General features: G+C 34.3%; 4 protein-coding genes and 2 pseudogenes across 4 annotated transcripts; 3 read left to right on the plus strand and 3 right to left on the minus strand.

The window, feature by feature from the left end:
• The first annotated feature begins 954 nt into the window (after positions 1-954).
• Positions 955-1,500, plus strand: LOC132314552 (putative RING-H2 finger protein ATL21A). Its single transcript, XM_059813399.1, has one exon. It carries the CDS (start codon positions 955-957, stop codon positions 1,498-1,500), a length of 546 nt encoding a protein of 181 aa, XP_059669382.1.
• Positions 1,498-3,833, plus strand: LOC132312747 (rust resistance kinase Lr10-like). Its single transcript, XM_059811237.1, has 3 exons — positions 1,498-1,651; positions 2,145-2,159; positions 3,009-3,833. The coding sequence occupies exons 1-3, from the start codon at positions 1,614-1,616 to the stop codon at positions 3,661-3,663; spliced, it is 708 nt and encodes a 235-aa protein (XP_059667220.1). The 5' UTR covers positions 1,498-1,613; the 3' UTR covers positions 3,664-3,833.
• Positions 3,834-3,880: 47 nt separating this feature from the next.
• LOC132312746 (rust resistance kinase Lr10-like) lies at positions 3,881-5,222 on the minus strand (annotated as a pseudogene).
• A 3,351-nt stretch (positions 5,223-8,573) lies between these two features.
• Positions 8,574-9,959, plus strand: LOC132312745 (rust resistance kinase Lr10-like; annotated as a pseudogene).
• Positions 9,960-10,994: 1,035 nt separating this feature from the next.
• LOC132312749 (uncharacterized) lies at positions 10,995-11,616 on the minus strand. Its single transcript, XM_059811238.1, has one exon. It carries the CDS (start codon positions 11,549-11,551, stop codon positions 11,195-11,197), a length of 357 nt encoding a protein of 118 aa, XP_059667221.1. The 5' UTR covers positions 11,552-11,616; the 3' UTR covers positions 10,995-11,194.
• Positions 11,617-12,319: 703 nt separating this feature from the next.
• On the minus strand, positions 12,320-18,412 carry LOC132312751 (uncharacterized). Its single transcript, XM_059811242.1, has 6 exons — positions 18,195-18,412; positions 18,010-18,063; positions 15,049-15,122; positions 14,653-14,770; positions 13,938-13,996; positions 12,320-12,736 (listed from the first exon to the last, which is right to left on the minus strand). Exons 1-6 carry the CDS (start codon positions 18,291-18,293, stop codon positions 12,658-12,660), a joined length of 483 nt encoding a protein of 160 aa, XP_059667225.1. The 5' UTR covers positions 18,294-18,412; the 3' UTR covers positions 12,320-12,657.
• Positions 18,413-19,076: the final 664 nt, after the last annotated feature.

A 19,076-nucleotide genomic window follows, 5' to 3' on the forward strand; every position in this document is an offset into this window, starting at 1 on the left:
ATTTGACTGAATATATCTAATTATTATTAATGCATATTTAACATGTATTAACCAATTAAAAATAATAAGTTTAGCAATTTTGCCGAATTCTTCAATTTTAAAATCATTTTCCTACTATAATTTTTGAAGGGTTCACATTCTTTATAAAATAAAATAATAATCGGTTCATTTTTTCAATGCATATCGCAAAGTTCACGCAGTGCACTCAATCTGTTTTGTTAGAGGGTCTTTTCTCCATATTTGTATCCCTCTTTTGCCATTAAATTAAGAACCACTTTCGGTTATGTCTTTAAGTATACTGCGTTGACTTGTTCATTGGGCAATTTTTTTTTTTGGCTAAAAGTCTTCTTTGATCATGAAGCATTAAATTAGTAAACATTTTTTTATCATATCATGTAAGATGGACTTCTCCACCAGCACATCCACCAGCATTGACTTGACTTAGTGTTTTTTTTTATTTTTTTATTCCACACAGCTTCTATCTCCAGTGGGTGCACATTCTTATTTAATTCGATTGGGTGAATGCAGCTATTCACGCATTCCAAAGCTTGACCTGCTCTTAAAATTAAATAATAAAAGGAAGTTGCTCATCCCTCTTTCCTCTTTTTTTTTCCCTGGACCTCTCCCGCTTCTAATCCTCTTTTTTGGTCATGAGGTCTTAGATGACTTTACCACCATGTACAAGAAAATTAAAAAAAAACTTGTTACTCTAAAGAATTAGTCCTACATTCATTATTTTCAGTACCAACAATACTTTGATCATGTATCAAAATAAACTTTCAAATATTTAATCTACAGTCTTTGACTGTCCAAATCATTTCTCTTTTAACTACTCAACCGTTATATCTACACACCACTGTTGAATGAGAATTTTCCCACACCAGAACCTTGGGTGAGAAAATTGATACAGAGAACCAGACACATTGAATTTTATCTAATTTGGCAGATGCGTACATGACCATCAATATTATCCTCTTCCTCTTCTTCTTCCTTCTAACAATCCTTGTTGGAGCTGCAGGCCAAGACGAGTGCAAGGTATCAAGTTACAGTGACAATGGTCCCGCCATCAGGTTCCCATTCAAGCTCAAAGGCCAACAGCCAGACCACTGTGGCCATCCCGGGTTCGAGCTATCTTGCAACAACCACCACCAAACAGTGCTCGAGCTTCCCTTTTCAGTGAAGGTATTGGTTGGCAAAATTGATTACACATCTCAGCTGATACAAATAAATCAAGATGATGAAAAAAGCTGCCTCCCAAGGCAGTTTCCCAACCTCAACCTCTCTGTCTCTCCTTTCCACTTCAACCATGATTTCGACCGGACTGACTTTGCCTTGTTCAATTGCTCTGCATCAGCAGATAGGGATCTACCAACCTTTCTCATCCCTTGCCTTGGTGTCACGGGCTACCAAGTTTATGCGGTTCATTCCAACAGTCAAATAAATGACTATTCCTTGACATCTTGCACCAAGATTGATAATATATTCCTCAGTTACTTCTGACATTTTTAGCTATACAATTCAACTTTATTGGTCCACTCCAAATTGTGGATGTGTGAATCACATGGCAAGATTTGTAGCTTCAACAACTACACTGTGCCGCGACCTGAAATTCAATGTTTGGAGTCTTTGGACAAGCCCAAAACATCCAAAGGTATGTTTCTTATTTTTAATTAAACTGGATAATATATGTCTAAATAAATTTGTATCCAATAAATACTTTATGATTTTTTGTAAAAAAAAAAAAAACAATTTAATATTCCAAATAAATAATTTTGTAAGCATCAAAGAAATAAAAATTATCAATAAAACATTTTATTTTAGCCACGAAAAAAAAAAAAAAAAAAAAAAAAAAAAAAAAAAAAAAAAAGAGAGCATAATTGTAAATTCATGTAACTCTCTCATGATCCAACCCCAAACAGACCCAAAATCTTAACCATCCCTGACACCCCACAGGAAGCATTTCTTGAATTTCCTCTACCCATTTTCCTCTCCAATTATTATGCACAGGGTGCTTGTCAACACAAAAACTATTTACTTGAACAGTTGCATCTTTTTAAGAAATTGACAACAAAAAAAAAAAAAATTATGATTTTATTTCTTTCATGAACATGATGATGAGTTGATTGTTTTATTATCTTTTCCAGGATCAGCAACATCAAAGCTACCATTCATTTGTTACTACCTAGTTACACAGGGACGGAGGCAGTTAAGGACCCCCCGGGGGGCTGGGGTGGGGACACGAACCCCTGGATTTTCTTCGTCTCTTATATTCTATGCATATAAATCAATGTTTATGAGTGTGTGTGTAGAAAGAGATAGTGATATTTTTGGAATGAAATTAATTTACAGATATAGAATATAAGGATTAAGGAAATAATTTTTGAGAAAAAACTAGGAAACATATATAGAATTTTATGAACAATGTAAAAATTCATTTGGAATGAAATTAATTTACAGATATAGAATATAATGATTAAGGAAATAAGTTTTGAGAAAAAAATAGGAAACATATATAGAATTTTATGAACAATGAGAAAATTAGAGGGATATTTTTGGAATGAAATTAATTTATAGATATAGAATATAAGGATTAAGGAAATAATTTTTGAGAAAAAAAGAGGAAACATATATAGAATTTTATGAACAATGAGAAAATTCAGAGGGGGGGTGGGGTTTTAAATATACATAGAATATAAGAGAGGAAGAAAATTCAGGGGTTCATGTCCCCCCCTCCCCCCTTTCTGAATTTTCTCATTGTTCATAAAATTCTATATATGTTTCTTATTTTTTTCTCAAAAATTATTTCCTTAATCCTTATATTCTATATATGTAAATTAATTTCATTCCAAAAATATCACTATCTCTTTCTACACACACTCATAAACATTGATTTATATGCATGTACATTATATTATAAATATATGTTATGATAAAATACTATAATTCCGCCCCCCCGGGGCGAAATTTTTAAGGAGGTAACGGAACTTTTCCAATGAAATTCTTGTTGCAGTTAAGAACCTATCACTTGGTTGGGAAAAGCTGCAAGACATTGCTCTAGGCATAGCCAAGGGAATTGAATATCTTCATCAAGGGTGCGATCAACAAATACTTCATTTTGATATTAAACCTCATAGTATCTTGCTAGACCACAACTTTAACCCAAAGATCTCAAATTTTGGCCTAGCAAAGTTGTGTTCCAAGGAAAAAAGCGCAGTTTCAATGACTGCAGCCAGAGGGACCATAGGCTATATTGCCCCTGAAGTTTTTTCTAGGAATTTTGGAAATGTGTCGTGTAAATCGGATATTTATTGCTTCGGGATGTTGCCACTTGATATGGTGGGAATGAGGAAGAACGGTACTCTTACAGAAGAGGACACCAACCAAACATACTTTCCACAATGGATTTATAATCCCTCAAGTATAGGGGAAGAGTTATGGATGCTCATTGAAAATGAGGAAGATGCCAAGATAGCAAAGAAACTAACTATTGTTGGGCTGCGGTGCATTCAGTGGTACCCAGTGGATCGCCCAGCCATGAACACTGTACTTCAAATCCTGGAAGCCAAAGGAGAAACACTTATCGTGCCCACAAGTCCATTTGCTCCAACCATGTCTACAAGTACTTTTGATGCAGAGATTGAAGTTATTTCTGAATCAGGGTGATGGTAAGTTTGTTTTTTTTATGCTATTTTAGTATTTGCCCTGGGTAGGAACCATGCATCCACTCCTCCATAAGTACCATGTCAACCCTATTGCTTGTTGTTGTGTAGCTAGTTTTGTCTCTATTTCTTTTTATTCTTCAAATGATAATAAAGAAAAACTTTATTGCATCATATGAACTGAGTAACACCCTTTTGATTAGTCTTCTACTGATTCTGCATTCTTAAGAAAGGGTAATTCATGCTCATTATCCATTAGAGACAATCACAGTTCTATAATAGATTGCATAATTTGCAGTCACATAATTGATAGAATGAATGTAAAGAAAGTTAGTATGTATAAATTGATGGAATCTATAGAATCAGGTGATAGAATTGGTAGCTTTGTATGATCTATGTTGATTCCATGATGGACACAGAAAAGGCTTGGGAGGCATTTGCAGTACTTCAACATTTCCCACAAGCATCTCTACAACTTTGCTCATTGAAGGACGATCGCTAGGCTTCATCTGTATGCACCACAATGCTACAATGATTATCTTTTTTACAACTTTCATTTCCTCCTCAATGGCATATCCCACTTCTATGTCCTTTCCTTCAATGATTTGGTCATAAACCCATGAAGGAAAGTAAATTTGGCTCGAACGGTCGGCATCTGCGTCCAAATTCTTCCTTCTTCCAGCCATTTCCATCAACAACATCCCAAAACTATAAACATCAACTTTGTATGAAACACCACCAATGTTTTTGTAAAACAATTATGGGGCCATGTATCCCATCGTCCCTCTTGCTGCAGTGAGAGACACAATGCTATCATCCGTCGGATAAAATTTGGCAAGCCCAAAGTCAGAAATTTTTGGAATGAAATTCTCATCAATAAGAATGTTGTGTGGCTTTATGTCAAAATGTAAGATTTGCATGTTACATCCCCAGTGTAGATATTCTATCCCATGAGCTACTCCAAGAGAAATCTTGTACATTTTCTCACAACTTATGGAGACAGTTTCTTCGTCTCTAGGAAAAATGTACTTCTCAAGCGATCCATTAGGCATGAATTTATACACAACAGCGCATTCAGATCTCTCAGCACAATATCCGATTAGTTGCACCACGTTGACACGGTGAATCCTTCCAATGGTAGCCACTTCATTGATAAATTCCTGCCCATTAGCTTTAGACTTTCCCAATATCTTCATTGCTACAACACGGCCGTTTCTAAGCTTTCCTTTATATACAGAACCATAACCTCCTACACCCAATTTGTCTTTGAAACTTTTGGTCATCTTCTTAATTTATATAGACAAATAATTTATACTACCTCTAACAATGCATGACAAACATCTAAATTATATGATATGCTGAGGAAAGTCTTACAGTAAGCAATGTTGAGCAGCATGTCCTTGATACCTAAATATATAAATCAAGAGCCAACATTTCATTGTTACAAATTCACTGAGATGGATAAAAGTGATATATAAACAATAATGACGTATAGCAATTCGAAAGTGGATAGAAGACTATTTTTCAACAACATGATGCAAAGTATTTCAAAATTACCAAACGAAGTTTTAACCCAACGTTATAATCTCTCCTTTTTAAAGGGAAGGTTAAGAGAAGTGTGTTTGTTTAACTTTTTTAAAATAATAATAATAAATAAAGTATTTCAAAACCAGTTATTTATTTTTTTTAATTTTAGTGGGGGCAATTTATAATTTTATAGGTATTTAATACCCAAAAAAAAAAAAAAAAAAAAATGTAACAACATAATATTTGACATGAATGTGCATGCATGCATAATTTTGACGTGAAGAGAATTGTAACGATCGAAACTCGGAGGTCCGGATCGTTATCTGGGTACTTACCCAAAACCTGAGGTCATCTAAGAATATAACGTTCATTTCCAATGTCAAGGCACAAATAATACGTCATTCTGAGGTTCATAGTACACCATTACATCATTAAACGACTTGGGACTGGTCACAAGAGGAGGAGGAACAAGGTTAAGGAAGATCCCAGAATTGGTCGAGTGGTTTAGTTAAACCAAGAGAGGTTCCCGAATTTGGCAATCGTCTCGACTTCTGAAAAAAAATTTAAAAAAAATATTCCGTCACTTCTAATTGATTTAAAATAATTAGAAATATATTTTTAAAACCCTTGACTTGAAAAATGGCTGAAATGGCCCTCGGGGCCCGCGCTACATGAGAAATGAGGTATGAAAAAATAAATAAAATAAAAATTCAAAAAATTCCAAAAAAATTCGGACATTACAAGAATGGTAAAAAAAAAAAAAAGGAACCCGAAAAGAAAAATAAAATGAAAAAAAGAGAAATAAAAATAAAATCCATGTCTTACCACAGGGCAGTGATATACATGGACCGCCGAGGCAGTATGATTGGTCTTTTTCATCAAGGTAGCAGTATCCTCCACTGCAGTTCCCACATTGACCCTTAAACCAGGAAAGCTCAAATACATAAACCAGGGCACTATGGACTTCTGCAAACGAAAGGTTACTCTGATTTTCATGAACCGACAACGATGTCATAACAATTAGGTCTATGGCGCACAAGGCCCTCACATCTGCTGCATTTAGGTACCCAACATGAACATAAGAATGGCTCCCGGAGGAACCGAAACAAGAAGAAAAGTCCACGTACAGAAGAGAATCCACTGGATTTTGACAACTGAAAAAAACTACAGGCTTCGTTATAATGTTCTTCTTCGAGTTCGAAAAAGATCTATATCTTGAAAAGCCATAGGGAACATCTACGTAGCTGAAATTGTCTAACGAGGAAAGGAGGAGCAATCATCGTTGCGTACACCGGGATCGACTAGGCGGATTGTGAAGTTACCATAGTTGATAGCTTGTACGTACGTAGTAGTGGTGTTTTTTTGAGAACAAATATAGTATTGTATGATTGTTTTTACAATCAAGCTCATACCTATGGTCACCGCAATAGCGTGGATCGCTTTTTTAATCGGAAAGGGTGGGTTATGTTTACAATATTGCCACAAGAAGAAGGTTCACATTGACGTTTTTCTTTCGCATTGGAAATTTGAGGTAGCTGGATGAGAAACAGAAGGGCTGTGAGACAAGCTAGAAGCCTTCCTCCAGACATGGAGAGAGAGTGACAAGTAGAAGGGGTTAACAATATAAGAAATTTAAATGACTTGAACAGTGTAAATCTTGAATTTGCTTGTAAATTGTAATTAATTTTTTTTTTTTTTGGTAAAAACAAAATAATTACTAACTATGCTTTAACATTTTGACAAAATCGAGAAACAAGACGAGGATGCGAGGTAGTAGAAAATTCACCTCATCGATGGTATCAGAATTGTACTCTCTCACTGTAGACTCACTTATCTGTCAAACAAAAGGGGTCGGCTGGAATCCGAAAAATAAGGCCCTCTCTCAAATGCCTCAATCTTCTTCTTATCTTTTGTTAAAAAAATAATTTTAAATTTTGAGAAAAAACAGTCATACAAATCTCAAAAGCATTTCATTTTAATAGAACAAAGTGTTATGTCACATGTTAATAATGGATGCCTTTAAAAGTTAAAATTGTTAGAAATTTTTTAACTTTGTTTAATATTATTTGAATTTTTTTTAACTCTGTTCAATTATATTATTAGTATCACACAAGATAAATGCTGCCCATGAAACTTCATTCTTGAAATGTTCATCTAGGTTTGTTGATTATAAATTAAAATATGATTTCATTTCATGAAGATGGATTGCAAAATTTAAAAAAATAAGAACAAAGTTAAGCATGTTGGCTGGATATCTACCACCATCACGTTTCTTACTGTCTAGTTTATCTCGTTCTCTTTGAAGGATTTAAAAATTAAGATACTAATTAAGTGTTGATTGGTCTTGTTGATCCCAAATATTTTGGCCAATAAAAATAAAAAAACGATGCAATAAAACACAATACACCAATTTTTAAGAGTGGAAAATTTCTCCCATGTTTTTGTCCCTCAAACATACAAAACCCACCTCTTGATACCCAAACAAAACACACACACACAAACACCGCCCAACCAACTTACTCCACTCAACATACCAACCACACACACCTCAACCAACATGCCCAACCACACACATACCTCAACGAACACATTGAAGTGCCAACCACAGGCATATGCCAACAACATGCATACGCCAACCACCTGCATCCTGTACATTGATGCGCTAATAACACACATAACTTGATGCGCCAACAAGGCGCATACAGTCTTCTTAAATACACCCACATTTTATAGCAAAACAGTATAAAGAAACACCAACTTGCACGCCACGTCCAAGAGACCGCTAAGAAACACTCGGTATCTTGTGTCGTACAAAGCAAAATTTTTCCATTGCTACACATCGTAACCCAAAACCATCCCACAAATTACGTTAGCAGTCAACACCGCTACACATACCAGCAACTGATAATTTATTTTTCACTTCTGGGTGAAATAACCCAACCTCAGGTCTTCCATATCTCTCAAGATCCAACCCCAAGCAGAGCCAAAGATCGAACCTCAAGCAGAGCCAAAAATCTGAACACCAAATAAACAACTTGTGCAAACTGAACTGAGCTCACACATACCACCTCTGCCCGATCGGAAGGTCATATTAAAAGTTTTAACCAACACTCAGACCCCCATAGAGCATTTCTTGAATTTCACCTAACCATTGTGATATAAAACATAGGGGGAGAAAACTAAGGTTTCTACTGTGATTAAATTGCACTCTGGTTGCTTGTAGACAAACAAAATTAATTAATTGAACAGTTAATCATTTTTTGAAAACGAAAAAAAAAAAAAAAAATGTTATCGTGATTTTATTATTTCATGAACATGATGAATTAATTATTTTATTATCTTATACAGATACATCAGCAGCATCAAAGCTACTAATTACAGGTGAATTTGTCTAACGTTCTTTTGTACTAGTAGCTACTAATATTACCAGGGACTGGACTATTGAGGAAGGTTTAAAACCCTGATTTGTTAAATTGCAGGTGTAGTCTTAGGTCTCCTTTTTCTTGTGGTAATTGCAAATGTACTCTATTGTGTCCATACCACAAATAAAATGGAGAAAGAGAACCAAGTAAAGATTGAAAAGTTTTTGGAGGACTATAGAGCTTTCAAGCCCACAAGATACTCTTATGCTGATATTAAGAAGATTACAAATCAATTTAAGGACAAGCTAGGACAAGGAGGTTATGGAACTGTATTCAAAGGAAAACTATCCAATGAAATTTTTGTTGCAGTTAAGGTCCTCAACAATTCCACAGGAAAAGGGGAAGATTTCATTAATGAAGTGGGAACAATTGGTAGAATCCACCATGTCAACGTTGTTCGCCTAGTTGGGTTCTGTGCTGATGGATTTAAACGAGCTCTTGTTTATGAGTTCTTACCAAATGATTCATTACAAAAGTTCATATCTACGGAAAATAGCAAAAACTTATCACTTGGTTGGGAGAAGCTACAAGGCATTGGTATAGGCATAGCCAAGGGAATTGAATATCTTCATTAAGGGTGCGATCAACAAATACTTCACTTTGATGTTAAGCCTCATAATATCTTGCTAGACTACAACTTCAATCCAAAGGTCTCAGATTTTGGCCCGGCAAAGTTGTGTTCCAAGGAAAAAAGTGTAGTTTCTATGACTGGGGCAAGAGGGACGATAGGCTATATTGCCCCTGAAGTTTTTTCTATGAATTTTGCAGTTGTGTCCTATAAATCGGATGTTTATAGCTTTGGGATGTTGCTACTTGATATGGTTGGTATGAGGAAGAAGGGTAATGTTACCGTAGAGGAAACCAGCCAAACATACTTCCCACAATGGATTTATAATCGCTTGCATCAAGGAGAAGAGCTAGGGATGCACATTGAAGAAGAGGAACATGCCAAGATAGCGAATAAACTAACTATTGTTGGACTATGGTGCATTCAGTGGTACCCAGTGGATCGCCCTGCCATGAACACTGTAGTTCAAATGCTGGAAGGGGAAGGACATACTCTGAACGTGCCCCCAAGTCCTTTTGGTTCGACAGTTCAAACGAATAGCTCAATCATGTCTACAGGAAGTTTTGATGCAGAATTGGAAGTTATTTTTGAATCAGAGTAACAAGGTAAATTTGATGTTTCTGAAGCTATTAGTATTTGTCTTGGGTAGGAACCATGTCTGCACTAATACATAAGTACGAGTGCAAATGGTAATAGAGAACAAATTTATTGCATTATTAGAGGAGCAGGCAAAATATATATCTTGGATTTAACTAAAATACGGTAGCAAGGTATTATAAGAAAAGTCACTGGTTGAATTATTAAACAATTGTGATAGTATAGTAAGCACATACTGTTACTACATGTAGATGTATATTTTTTTAACTGAAAAAAGTTTTTTGTACACCATACATAAACAGAAAAGGGCTTCCTTTTTTCAATTGAACCACACAACACACAAATAAACATTTTATGCATTATATCCCAAAAGGTAATGAAATAAATATTTTTTAAAAAAAAAAGTAAAAAATTTTAAAAAGGTCTCTGCTATAATTCTTCACCTTATCTATTTATCGAAAAAAAAAAAAAAAAAAAAAAAAAAACTTCATCTGAACATAAATTTCTAAGTTGTAGAACACTGTTATAACATAAAACACAACCATACTTTTATTATGAACAGCAAAACTAATTAATATCAAGGGATTATTTTTTTAGTTTCTGGGAATTTTACACTTAATTCAGATCAGGCAATTGATATAATTAACAAAGCCCTAAATTGATATTTAGGGGGTGGTTTGAGTGGGGCGGGGGAATTACGATGTTATTCGTTTGCCAAGCTCAAATATTGGACTAGACTTGAACTATCGAGCTCAAGTTCAAACAGATGAAAGCTCAATTTGTCAATTGCATTTTTATTTAACCCATCAATGATGATGATCACAAAAAAGAATTGCAAGATAAACCTGTTTAAAATGACCAAATATGCAACTAAATAATTTTTTTTTTTTTTGATAAGTAAAAATGCAACTAAATAATTTACTCCGAAAAGATAAGCCAAATTACAGTGTCACACATCAAAGATAAACTTTTCATTGTGTGAGCCTACTTTCTTTAACTCCACAGGTTACACACTTTTCCAAAGCTTGACAAAAGTATAAATTCAATCCTTGTCTTAACATTACATTATCTAATATATATGTTTTATTACATGCAATTTATAATATTTTATCATATTACTAATTTTCTTTTGGTAATATAATGAATGCTTTTATCCTAATTATTGTTATTAAAATAGAAATTCAAATTAAGTTAGCAACAACATATACATATATATATATATAAGAGAAAAAAGATTACTATTATTTATGAAGTGCAAACCGCAACAACAGTGTAGATTGTCGAAACCAAAATTGCAACAAGAAAAAAGATATTACAGTAATAAAGGAAGAATCTTGTGAAATCATGGAATCAGAATAATCCTAACCTCACAAGACTGTTTGATTTCTAGAAACCAGGGGTGGTGAATCGATCTCGTACGATTAAAAATCATAGCAGCGACCATTTCGTTCCCAGTCGCCGTATCTGGTGGGTTCGGGACCTCTGGGCCCTCCGATCTCACCGGTCTCTTCATTGAGGTCAAGGGCATCGCCGTCGTCTTCAACATCTTCTTTCTCATTTTGAAGCTTCTCTTTCATCTCTGAGGTTTCTGCTTCTGGTTTGTTAGGGTTTGTCTCTTGTTGTTGTTGTTGATAATGATGAGAGGAAGAGGAAATGAATCTCATAGCTGAGTTGGAGTCGGAGAGACTCACTATTCCAGATCTCAGGTTATATAGACCTAGTTTTGGTGTCGACAGCTCAATCGCTGATGAGAATAGACGGCACAGATTGCTTGCCATTCTTCTCCTCCGTTGTCCTGCAGAAAGCAAATGAAATAACAAACCGATGGTAGCTTTCTTTATTTATAGTCCCATTCCAGACCCAGAAATTATGGGTAGATAAATTAGTAACCGATCAACGGTGCTTTAATGGTGTCGTGTTAGATTAGTGCAAGGCCACGTGGCACATAATGATAGTCAAACGTGGCCGTCTTGAATTAATGGAAATTACCAAAGACAAAAATAAATAAAATAAAAAATGAAAATTGGGCATAGGAAGATCAATTGTTTCCATTGAGAATTCAATTTACCCTTGGCTACTACTTTTCTTAAATTCTGATTCACCTTTACAATGTAATTATAAAATATAATATCCATACAATATGTCAAAGATATAACACCCAACATAAAAAAATACAATCCCTAAATATATTACATTGTGTTACAGTGTTATAACACTACTTTAATTTAATGTATTTATATTTTTGTTATGTTTGACTGCACTAAATTGATAAATTTAAAATTATAAAAAATTTAGCACAAATATGTTCTCCGATTAGTAAATTCGATTCTCCAAGAATGTTAACTTAAAATTGTTATGTTGACAATGTAAAATTGTTGATGTAAGCGCAGGATAAACAAAAATGACATAAGAGAGCGTCATGATCTATACGGAGCGACAAAATTTAGATTTTAAAATGAGATTATTGTAGTTTGGACAGTTTGAATATTTTTGAAGTATGGAAATTGACAAGAGAAATCAGCTTCTGCATCTCCAATTCCTACTAATCTTACTAACAGGCCTGGCCCTGTTGCTTTTTCTTTTCTGCTCAATAAATGAAGCCTTGACTGTCTCATTGACACATCAAAGGAAGTAAAAGAGAAACAAGAGGAAACCACCAGGAATAAGAAAAGAACCCAAAGATACAACCTCCATCACCAAAACAACCACAAGCCCAAACAATCCAACCCTAATATATAACGCATTACAAGCCAACTCAAGGATGAGGGAAAAATAAATTAAAAAATTAGAGAAAAGGGAATATGGAGGAGTCAATCAAATCTCAGTGCCTCAGAATTTTCTTTGACGATTAAATTGGAGATACAATCCTTTGAAGTTGCATTGTCTATATCTCAGTGTCAAAAAGACGTATCATCAAGTTAGAAACCATTCCGCGGGCAAATGGAATGTAGCTTAAACTGTACCTGAAACAGATAAAAAATGACTACATAAGAAACTATTCTAAATCACAAATAGAACTTGCAATGGTGAGAGAGGACAATACACTTCACAAAGGTATTTGTTAAACACCATTCACCGAAGATTAACTTAAAACCATAGAAAGACATGCTTGCTGAATTAATGAAGAGACGGGAAGTGTCCATGTCCCACCAATATCACCACTTTCAGCAGTTGAGGATGGTAAATGAATAACCAGTTCAAAAGAACAGAATTGTGATCAATAAATTTACAGGTTCTCAAAAATGTAGAATTTTAGTCTATAGTAATTCCTGTAAATTCTGTAATGTGTGCTTGATGTTCAGTATATTAGTCATGAATACTGTGAAATCTTCTAAAGCACTTGCATAAATTCGCAATTATTTCAAAAGTCTATCATGAGAACAAAAGCCCAACATTTACACTTACGGAAACCTATCATTTTACTCTTTGCAACAGTTGTTATAGCCAAAACTAATGATCGAAGGAGACTTTTATGTTGTAGACAAAGACATATTTCTCTGTATCATTTTCCCAAAAAAGGAGGAAATATTGAGAAAAAAAATGTCAGACTTACATAGGCAAAACAGAAGGTTGACACAGCACTGCACATCAGGAAGACTCTTTTATTTTGTAATTTTAAATTTGAACTGGATTCGGTACATCAATAGTTTTATTATTTTTTCCCAGTTCTTTTCCATATATTACATTTGTCAATTATTTCTAAAAATAAATATATAAAACATCATAAATATGAAGCTTAAAAGCATAATAAAGCTTCACCTTCATGGCTTCACATCATACTTGTAAACAATCTCAAATTCTCAATGCCCCAAATTCAAGTGTATCAGAGCTGAAGTATCATATTCTTTTTGTAGCTTCAATGTAATCAAACCCGTAACATCATGGGAGTATTCTTATACAACAAATATATTATTAGGATTGGTTAAAAGTCCCATTGTATAATTGGGCCTCCAGCAACACAAAATCCAGATACAATTCTGATAATTGGGCAATTGCCTCAACTCCAATTTTTTTTTTTTATATATTTTGTTCACATGGTATGATGCTTATATGATGAGTCTTGTCAATTTATCATATGACACGTCATACATGCAGTCACAGTATCGGGAAAGAATAGTGCATGCATAAACAAGCAAGAATTATGAAAGTGAAAAAGAAACTCACCAAAGAAGGGCACAGATCTCACATATAATTGCAAGTATTGTTAAAATCTTACTATGGATCTGCAAGACAAAAAAGGTGAGACAGTAAGAACTGATTGAATCCCAAAAAAATTACTATGAAAATGTTCCCATAGTTATTTCTGCCCTTAAATGCAAAGATACAGCATAGTTGTTGTGTTTGACAACACAAGAACATAGAAGTTATTGTGTTGACACCACAAGGACAGAATCCAGAGAGGTCATGGCTCATGAGTGAACAAAGTAAACCAGTCCATAAGGATTTTGAACCATTTCAAACTTTTGCTCTCGTTCTTCCCATATTTGATGAACTTAAAAACCTTTTCAAATTATCTAAATTTCATTTTGAATTCTTTCAAGCCGATGCTGATGACAAGAATAAAATATAGAACCCCAAGGAAAAGGCCCGGGAAGAAAGACAGTTGGAATGACACACACGACATCCAATCTCATTACATTCTCCAAATAGCCAAAAGAACTGGGATGGTTAAAAAGTTATCTTATTAACACCTATTTCAGCATGGAGGTTGAGTAGTGGAAACTGCCTAATTGTGGGAACGTATCCACGTTCAGGTACTTATGTATTCTCCAGAGTTCTCATGCAAGAACCTCTTAGGCTTGCCAAAGTGACAAAATTTTCCCATTTTCTAGGCACTAGTACTGGTCTGCCACGCTTATCAATCAAATATCAGCCTTACCAAAAGAGCACAGATGAGAGCAACAACAACACATCCAACATAAATAGCTGTAGCATAAACACGGACAGGATCAAACATCATTCTTATCTGTTGCCCAGGTCCAATGAGGAAGGCTGTGCTGCCACACAGACACGAGTTCAGAATCTGTCGAAATTAAGGAGAGTAAAATATTCAACAAAATTAAATCGAGAATGAATGTAGGAAAAGTGTCAATATATATATATATATATATATATATATATATATATATATATATATGCATATATGTCACTTCTTCCACTTATTTCTAGTTACAAGCTCACAAGCAGCAACTTGGTAGTCCAGCCAGACTTGGATGCCAAGCACACAATGTTCAATGAATTAACTATGCTTGACTCAGTCAGTTTAGTATCCTACCTTCCGACAGCCAACACATTCCCAAAAGTGAATAACACTGCAAACTTGATGGGTTTGGCAAAAACAATCAGTGACTGCAAAAGAAGCATAACATAAAAGAAGATGTTAAACAGATACTGGGAATTGAACAGTACATTTCCATTTTCCCATTCAGTTACAGTTATGGAATTCTTCATGTGCATCAAGATACTAGATATTCTAAATGTGAAGACTTGAGACATACCAAATCAACAAGAAAATTCCTAGCTAAATATGAAAAAGTTCATTATTGTGTATTAAACCTTTTTTGCTCAAAGAGTGTGTGTGTGTGTGTGTGTGTGAGAGAGAGAGAGAGAGGAAATCTCCAATTCCATTCGTGAAACGGAAGTTATATAGCTTATTCAAAATTTGAAACATGTCATGCTTTGTAACTAAAACAAGTATTGCATATTCAGAAAATTTTAGACACCTTTCGAACTAAGAAAATTGCAAGTACAAATATATGGGATGGTAAAAATAAAGAAGTAGAAGAAGACATACACACACAAGAAGAGAGTGAGAGAGAGAGAACTCAAAGGTTCGATTACAAAGCAACATCATTTATACTATCCTTATTGGGGAAAAAAGAACATTTATATTCCAGAATATATTTTAGTTGGAGATCTGGTTCAAAACTATGAGACATATTCATTTAGAAGAATGTAATTTGAAAGGGCTTTTATAGCAGCTCAACTAATAAATCAGTATTTTTACCACATATCCTTGTGATTCGGACATGTAACCTGAAAACGTGATATGTGTGAATGAAAGCAGTGATGGGTCTTAAAGGGAAAGAAAAATGACCATAGAGAGGAAATAGTAGGGAATAGTACTCCTACGTGCATAAGGAATCCGCATGTTATTCCAAACGATAATCAAGGGAAAATTAATAAGCTATCTGGCACACAGGAAAGCTACTCAGAGACAGTCTGAGTACTCCAGCCGACAGCCAAATGTTTGGTGTTTTTGGGGCTGCAAATAGTGCAGATGGTGTTCCAACTATTTAGTAGACAGATGGGGAAGTCTTCTTCTTCTCAAGGCAAAAAGAAGGGATGTGTGCCATTATCATATATATGGAAGTGACTGATACTTAACTAAAAGGAATTAAGTGCCTGATATGCTGCTTCAACCAACAAGCCTAGATCCTTGATCAATCAATAACACAGGAAGATATTCTATGGGGCGAAAAAATTGTTCCTGGCATCCTAGTTACAAGGTACAAAAAACCCAACAAAGGTCAAATCTGGTGTCAGCTGCCTCAGAGGGATGCAACACCATTGTTGAAACTGTGGAGGGGACTGAGATGTCTCTTAGAAGCAACAACTGAGAGGAAGTGATCCAAAGTCTCCTAGGTGGCTATGGGACATTAGTACCATGCTGATCTGAAAGAGCATGTGCAACATGCCAAACCTAATGATAAAGTATACATGGCAAATTGGAACTATTTATCTATTTGGTTCTGCAATAAAGGATACCAACTTACGAAATTAATGTTTTAAAATCATTACAAAACTCTATTCTAAATCTTCGCTGAAAAGTAATCAGGATAACCACATCAGGTAGCTAAAGATTAATCAGTTGAACACTAGCATGCTAACAGCTTGTGATATAAATCACTCAAACTACAATTTCTAGAATGTTTTTATAAGTTCATAAATTTTCTTCATACTTTTCCCCCCAAAAAATTTTTCTAAATCTTGCGGTGTATCGTTTTTTCTACTCAATGAATATGGATTTAAAGGCTCAATTCACCCCCTGCACATTTATGAATCCAATCACAACCTTACATCATGTACATTAACATCTATTCACAACTTTTTATCCTAGTTTGTGTCATTCTTGTAACACTTGAAGTAGTGGAAATGAAAAGGTTTAGCTTTTCTAAAAGGCTTTGAAGAGGATATCTTAAGATAAGATTAAGCCATAGAATCACGATACTTGAAAGCACTAGCAAAAAGAAATATGATGAATATCAACAGTGGCAATAAGCAAGATAATACATTCAACATAACCAAAATGCATAAAAAAAGTAGTATACGATAAGTTCTTCTTTACACAAAAGGAGAAAACAAATGAAAAGTCAATTAACCATGAAGGGAAAGGAATATGGCTGTGAGCACCAATCAATCTCAATCATGTCTATATTAAGAAAAATTATTAATGCCTTGGAAGGGATTCCACAACGTAGTATAGGAGCTTTTTATTTCCTTGATAGCAGATGAGCAAAGAATCATTCCTTCTTTAAGTGAATATTGGGGTAAACACCTCCGTGTTAGTATGTAGTTTTGTAATAAGGGTAATGCCACCATAAATTTTAAAGGTTGTACAGGATTACAACCTGCCTTGCGTTGAAGCTCAAGGAAAACAGCTAATGGCAAACAAAAGCTCGAGATCAAGAAAAGATGCTCATTTAAAAAGCATCAGACACCTAGGAACTCAACTTATGTCTAAATCCATGCCCCTCCAAACAAGCAGGCTCTACCGGTTTTCATAAACTACCTTTTCCTTCACTGTCTTTGTTAAGTTATTTCAATTTTCAACTACATTATATTTAATAAAAGTGTGGTTCTAAATCTCTATAGTTAAAAGGTTTTCCTAATCTATTTCTGAGAGATCTTATTCTTGACTTCTTTGAAAAGGTATTACACAAGTTGTAACTACAAACCTTTTTAAAAAATAAAAATAAAAAATAAAATAAAAAAAAAACATTTTTATGGTCTTTTATTGGAGTTCACTATATATTTATGAAGTTCAGCTCACTCAGCAATGTTTTGCATCAACTAGATCACTACGGATGAAATCAGGATTTATATAAAAATTCTGTCTAAAATTCATCATTTATTTCACATATAATAGGAACTATAAACAATCGAAATAATCCATCGAACACCTAATAAAACAGTATTACACAAGTTTGAGTAAAATTGTATAAATAGGTCATACCAGAAACATACAAACAAGGCCAGCGATCATGCAGGCAGCGAACGCGTACATTCTCTGCTCGTACAAAAACACAGAAAAAAAAAAAAAAAAGGAAAAAAAGAAAAAAAAAAAAAAAAAGTGCGAATCAAAATGGGTTTACAATAAATTGCGAATTTGGAGTAAATTTCGAATAAAATTTGAAGTACCTGCATAGGAGAGAGAGAGCAGAGGCCTTCACTCTCATCCCACGAGTTGTCTTCTCTCTCTTCATCTCCACCCAAAATAGACTGGTTAAGCTTCCACATTGTTGTTTATGGGGAATTGTAATTAAGCCTTTCTGCTTCTGATCGACAAAAATCACACACACTCTCTCCCTCTCTCGAGTGTTCAAGAGAACATTTTCAGTCCGGGAAAATTTGGAAGTCCCCCCAAATTTTATGGTTATTTACGTATGTACCTTGCTTTCTTTGGAAACGACACTTTGGGGATTTGAAATTAGAATTGGAAAAGGAAATGGATTGTAATTAATATAGAATTTTATTTTACATTTGGAATAAAATGGGATTTGCAAAAGGAATAACTTTTGTACAATTTTAGTGTGAGACATGTTAAAACGGTTTGTAGAAAAACAAAATACTCCGTGCTAAAAAAAAAATAATGATTTTGCCCTAAGCTTAAACAAATATGAAAATAAATTGAATAAAATGCTTCACTTTACTTTGTGATACTATGTTGTTATCGTGTTATGAATTGATCATTTATCATGAACGAGTCAATTTTTTTTCTTTATGGTATGTCTTTAACTTTGTAATTAAAAATAAGGATGGATTCAAAATTGAGACAACATAATTCTTAAAAAAATTATAATCAAATACTTTCGAAAAGGCAAGTAATTTAGACATCATAAAGTTTATATGAATCAATTACGGGAAATACTTTAGAAGTCTTATAAATTCTGTAATAAATCTTCATAGTTGGGATCAAAATGTTATGGAATTACAAGAGGTGCTAAGGTTAGCAAGGGTGTTGGGATGAAATATTGGATAGTCATGCAGTCAAATGATTTGATTTCTTCCCTCTTCTTTTTC

The sequence above is a fragment of the Cornus florida genome, unplaced genomic scaffold (assembly GCF_030987335.1).
Source record: "Cornus florida cultivar Cherokee Brave unplaced genomic scaffold, ASM3098733v1 CherokeeBrave_3.0.0_Hap2_Chr06, whole genome shotgun sequence".
NCBI classification, from domain to species: Eukaryota; Viridiplantae; Streptophyta; class Magnoliopsida; order Cornales; family Cornaceae; genus Cornus; species Cornus florida.

What these genes read in the sequence shown, in the direction of transcription:
- LOC132314552 (XM_059813399.1), top strand. Translation starts at nt 955, where the DNA reads ATGACCATCAATATTATCCTCTTCCTCTTCTTCTTCCTTCTAACAATC.
- LOC132312751 (XM_059811242.1), bottom strand. Translation starts at nt 18,293, where the DNA reads ATGTGGAAGCTTAACCAGTCTATTTTGGGTGGAGATGAAGAGAGAGAA. An exon ending in GCTCTCTCTCTCCTATGCAG is followed by an intron (nt 18,064 to 18,194) that starts GTACTTCAAATT and finishes TTGTACGAGCAG; the next exon opens with AGAATGTACGCGTTCGCTGC. An exon ending in GCCTTGTTTGTATGTTTCTG is followed by an intron (nt 15,123 to 18,009) that starts GTATGACCTATT and finishes CTTCTTTTGCAG; the next exon opens with TCACTGATTGTTTTTGCCAA.
- LOC132312749 (XM_059811238.1), bottom strand. Translation starts at nt 11,551, where the DNA reads ATGGCAAGCAATCTGTGCCGTCTATTCTCATCAGCGATTGAGCTGTCG.
- LOC132312747 (XM_059811237.1), top strand. Translation starts at nt 1,614, where the DNA reads ATGTTTGGAGTCTTTGGACAAGCCCAAAACATCCAAAG.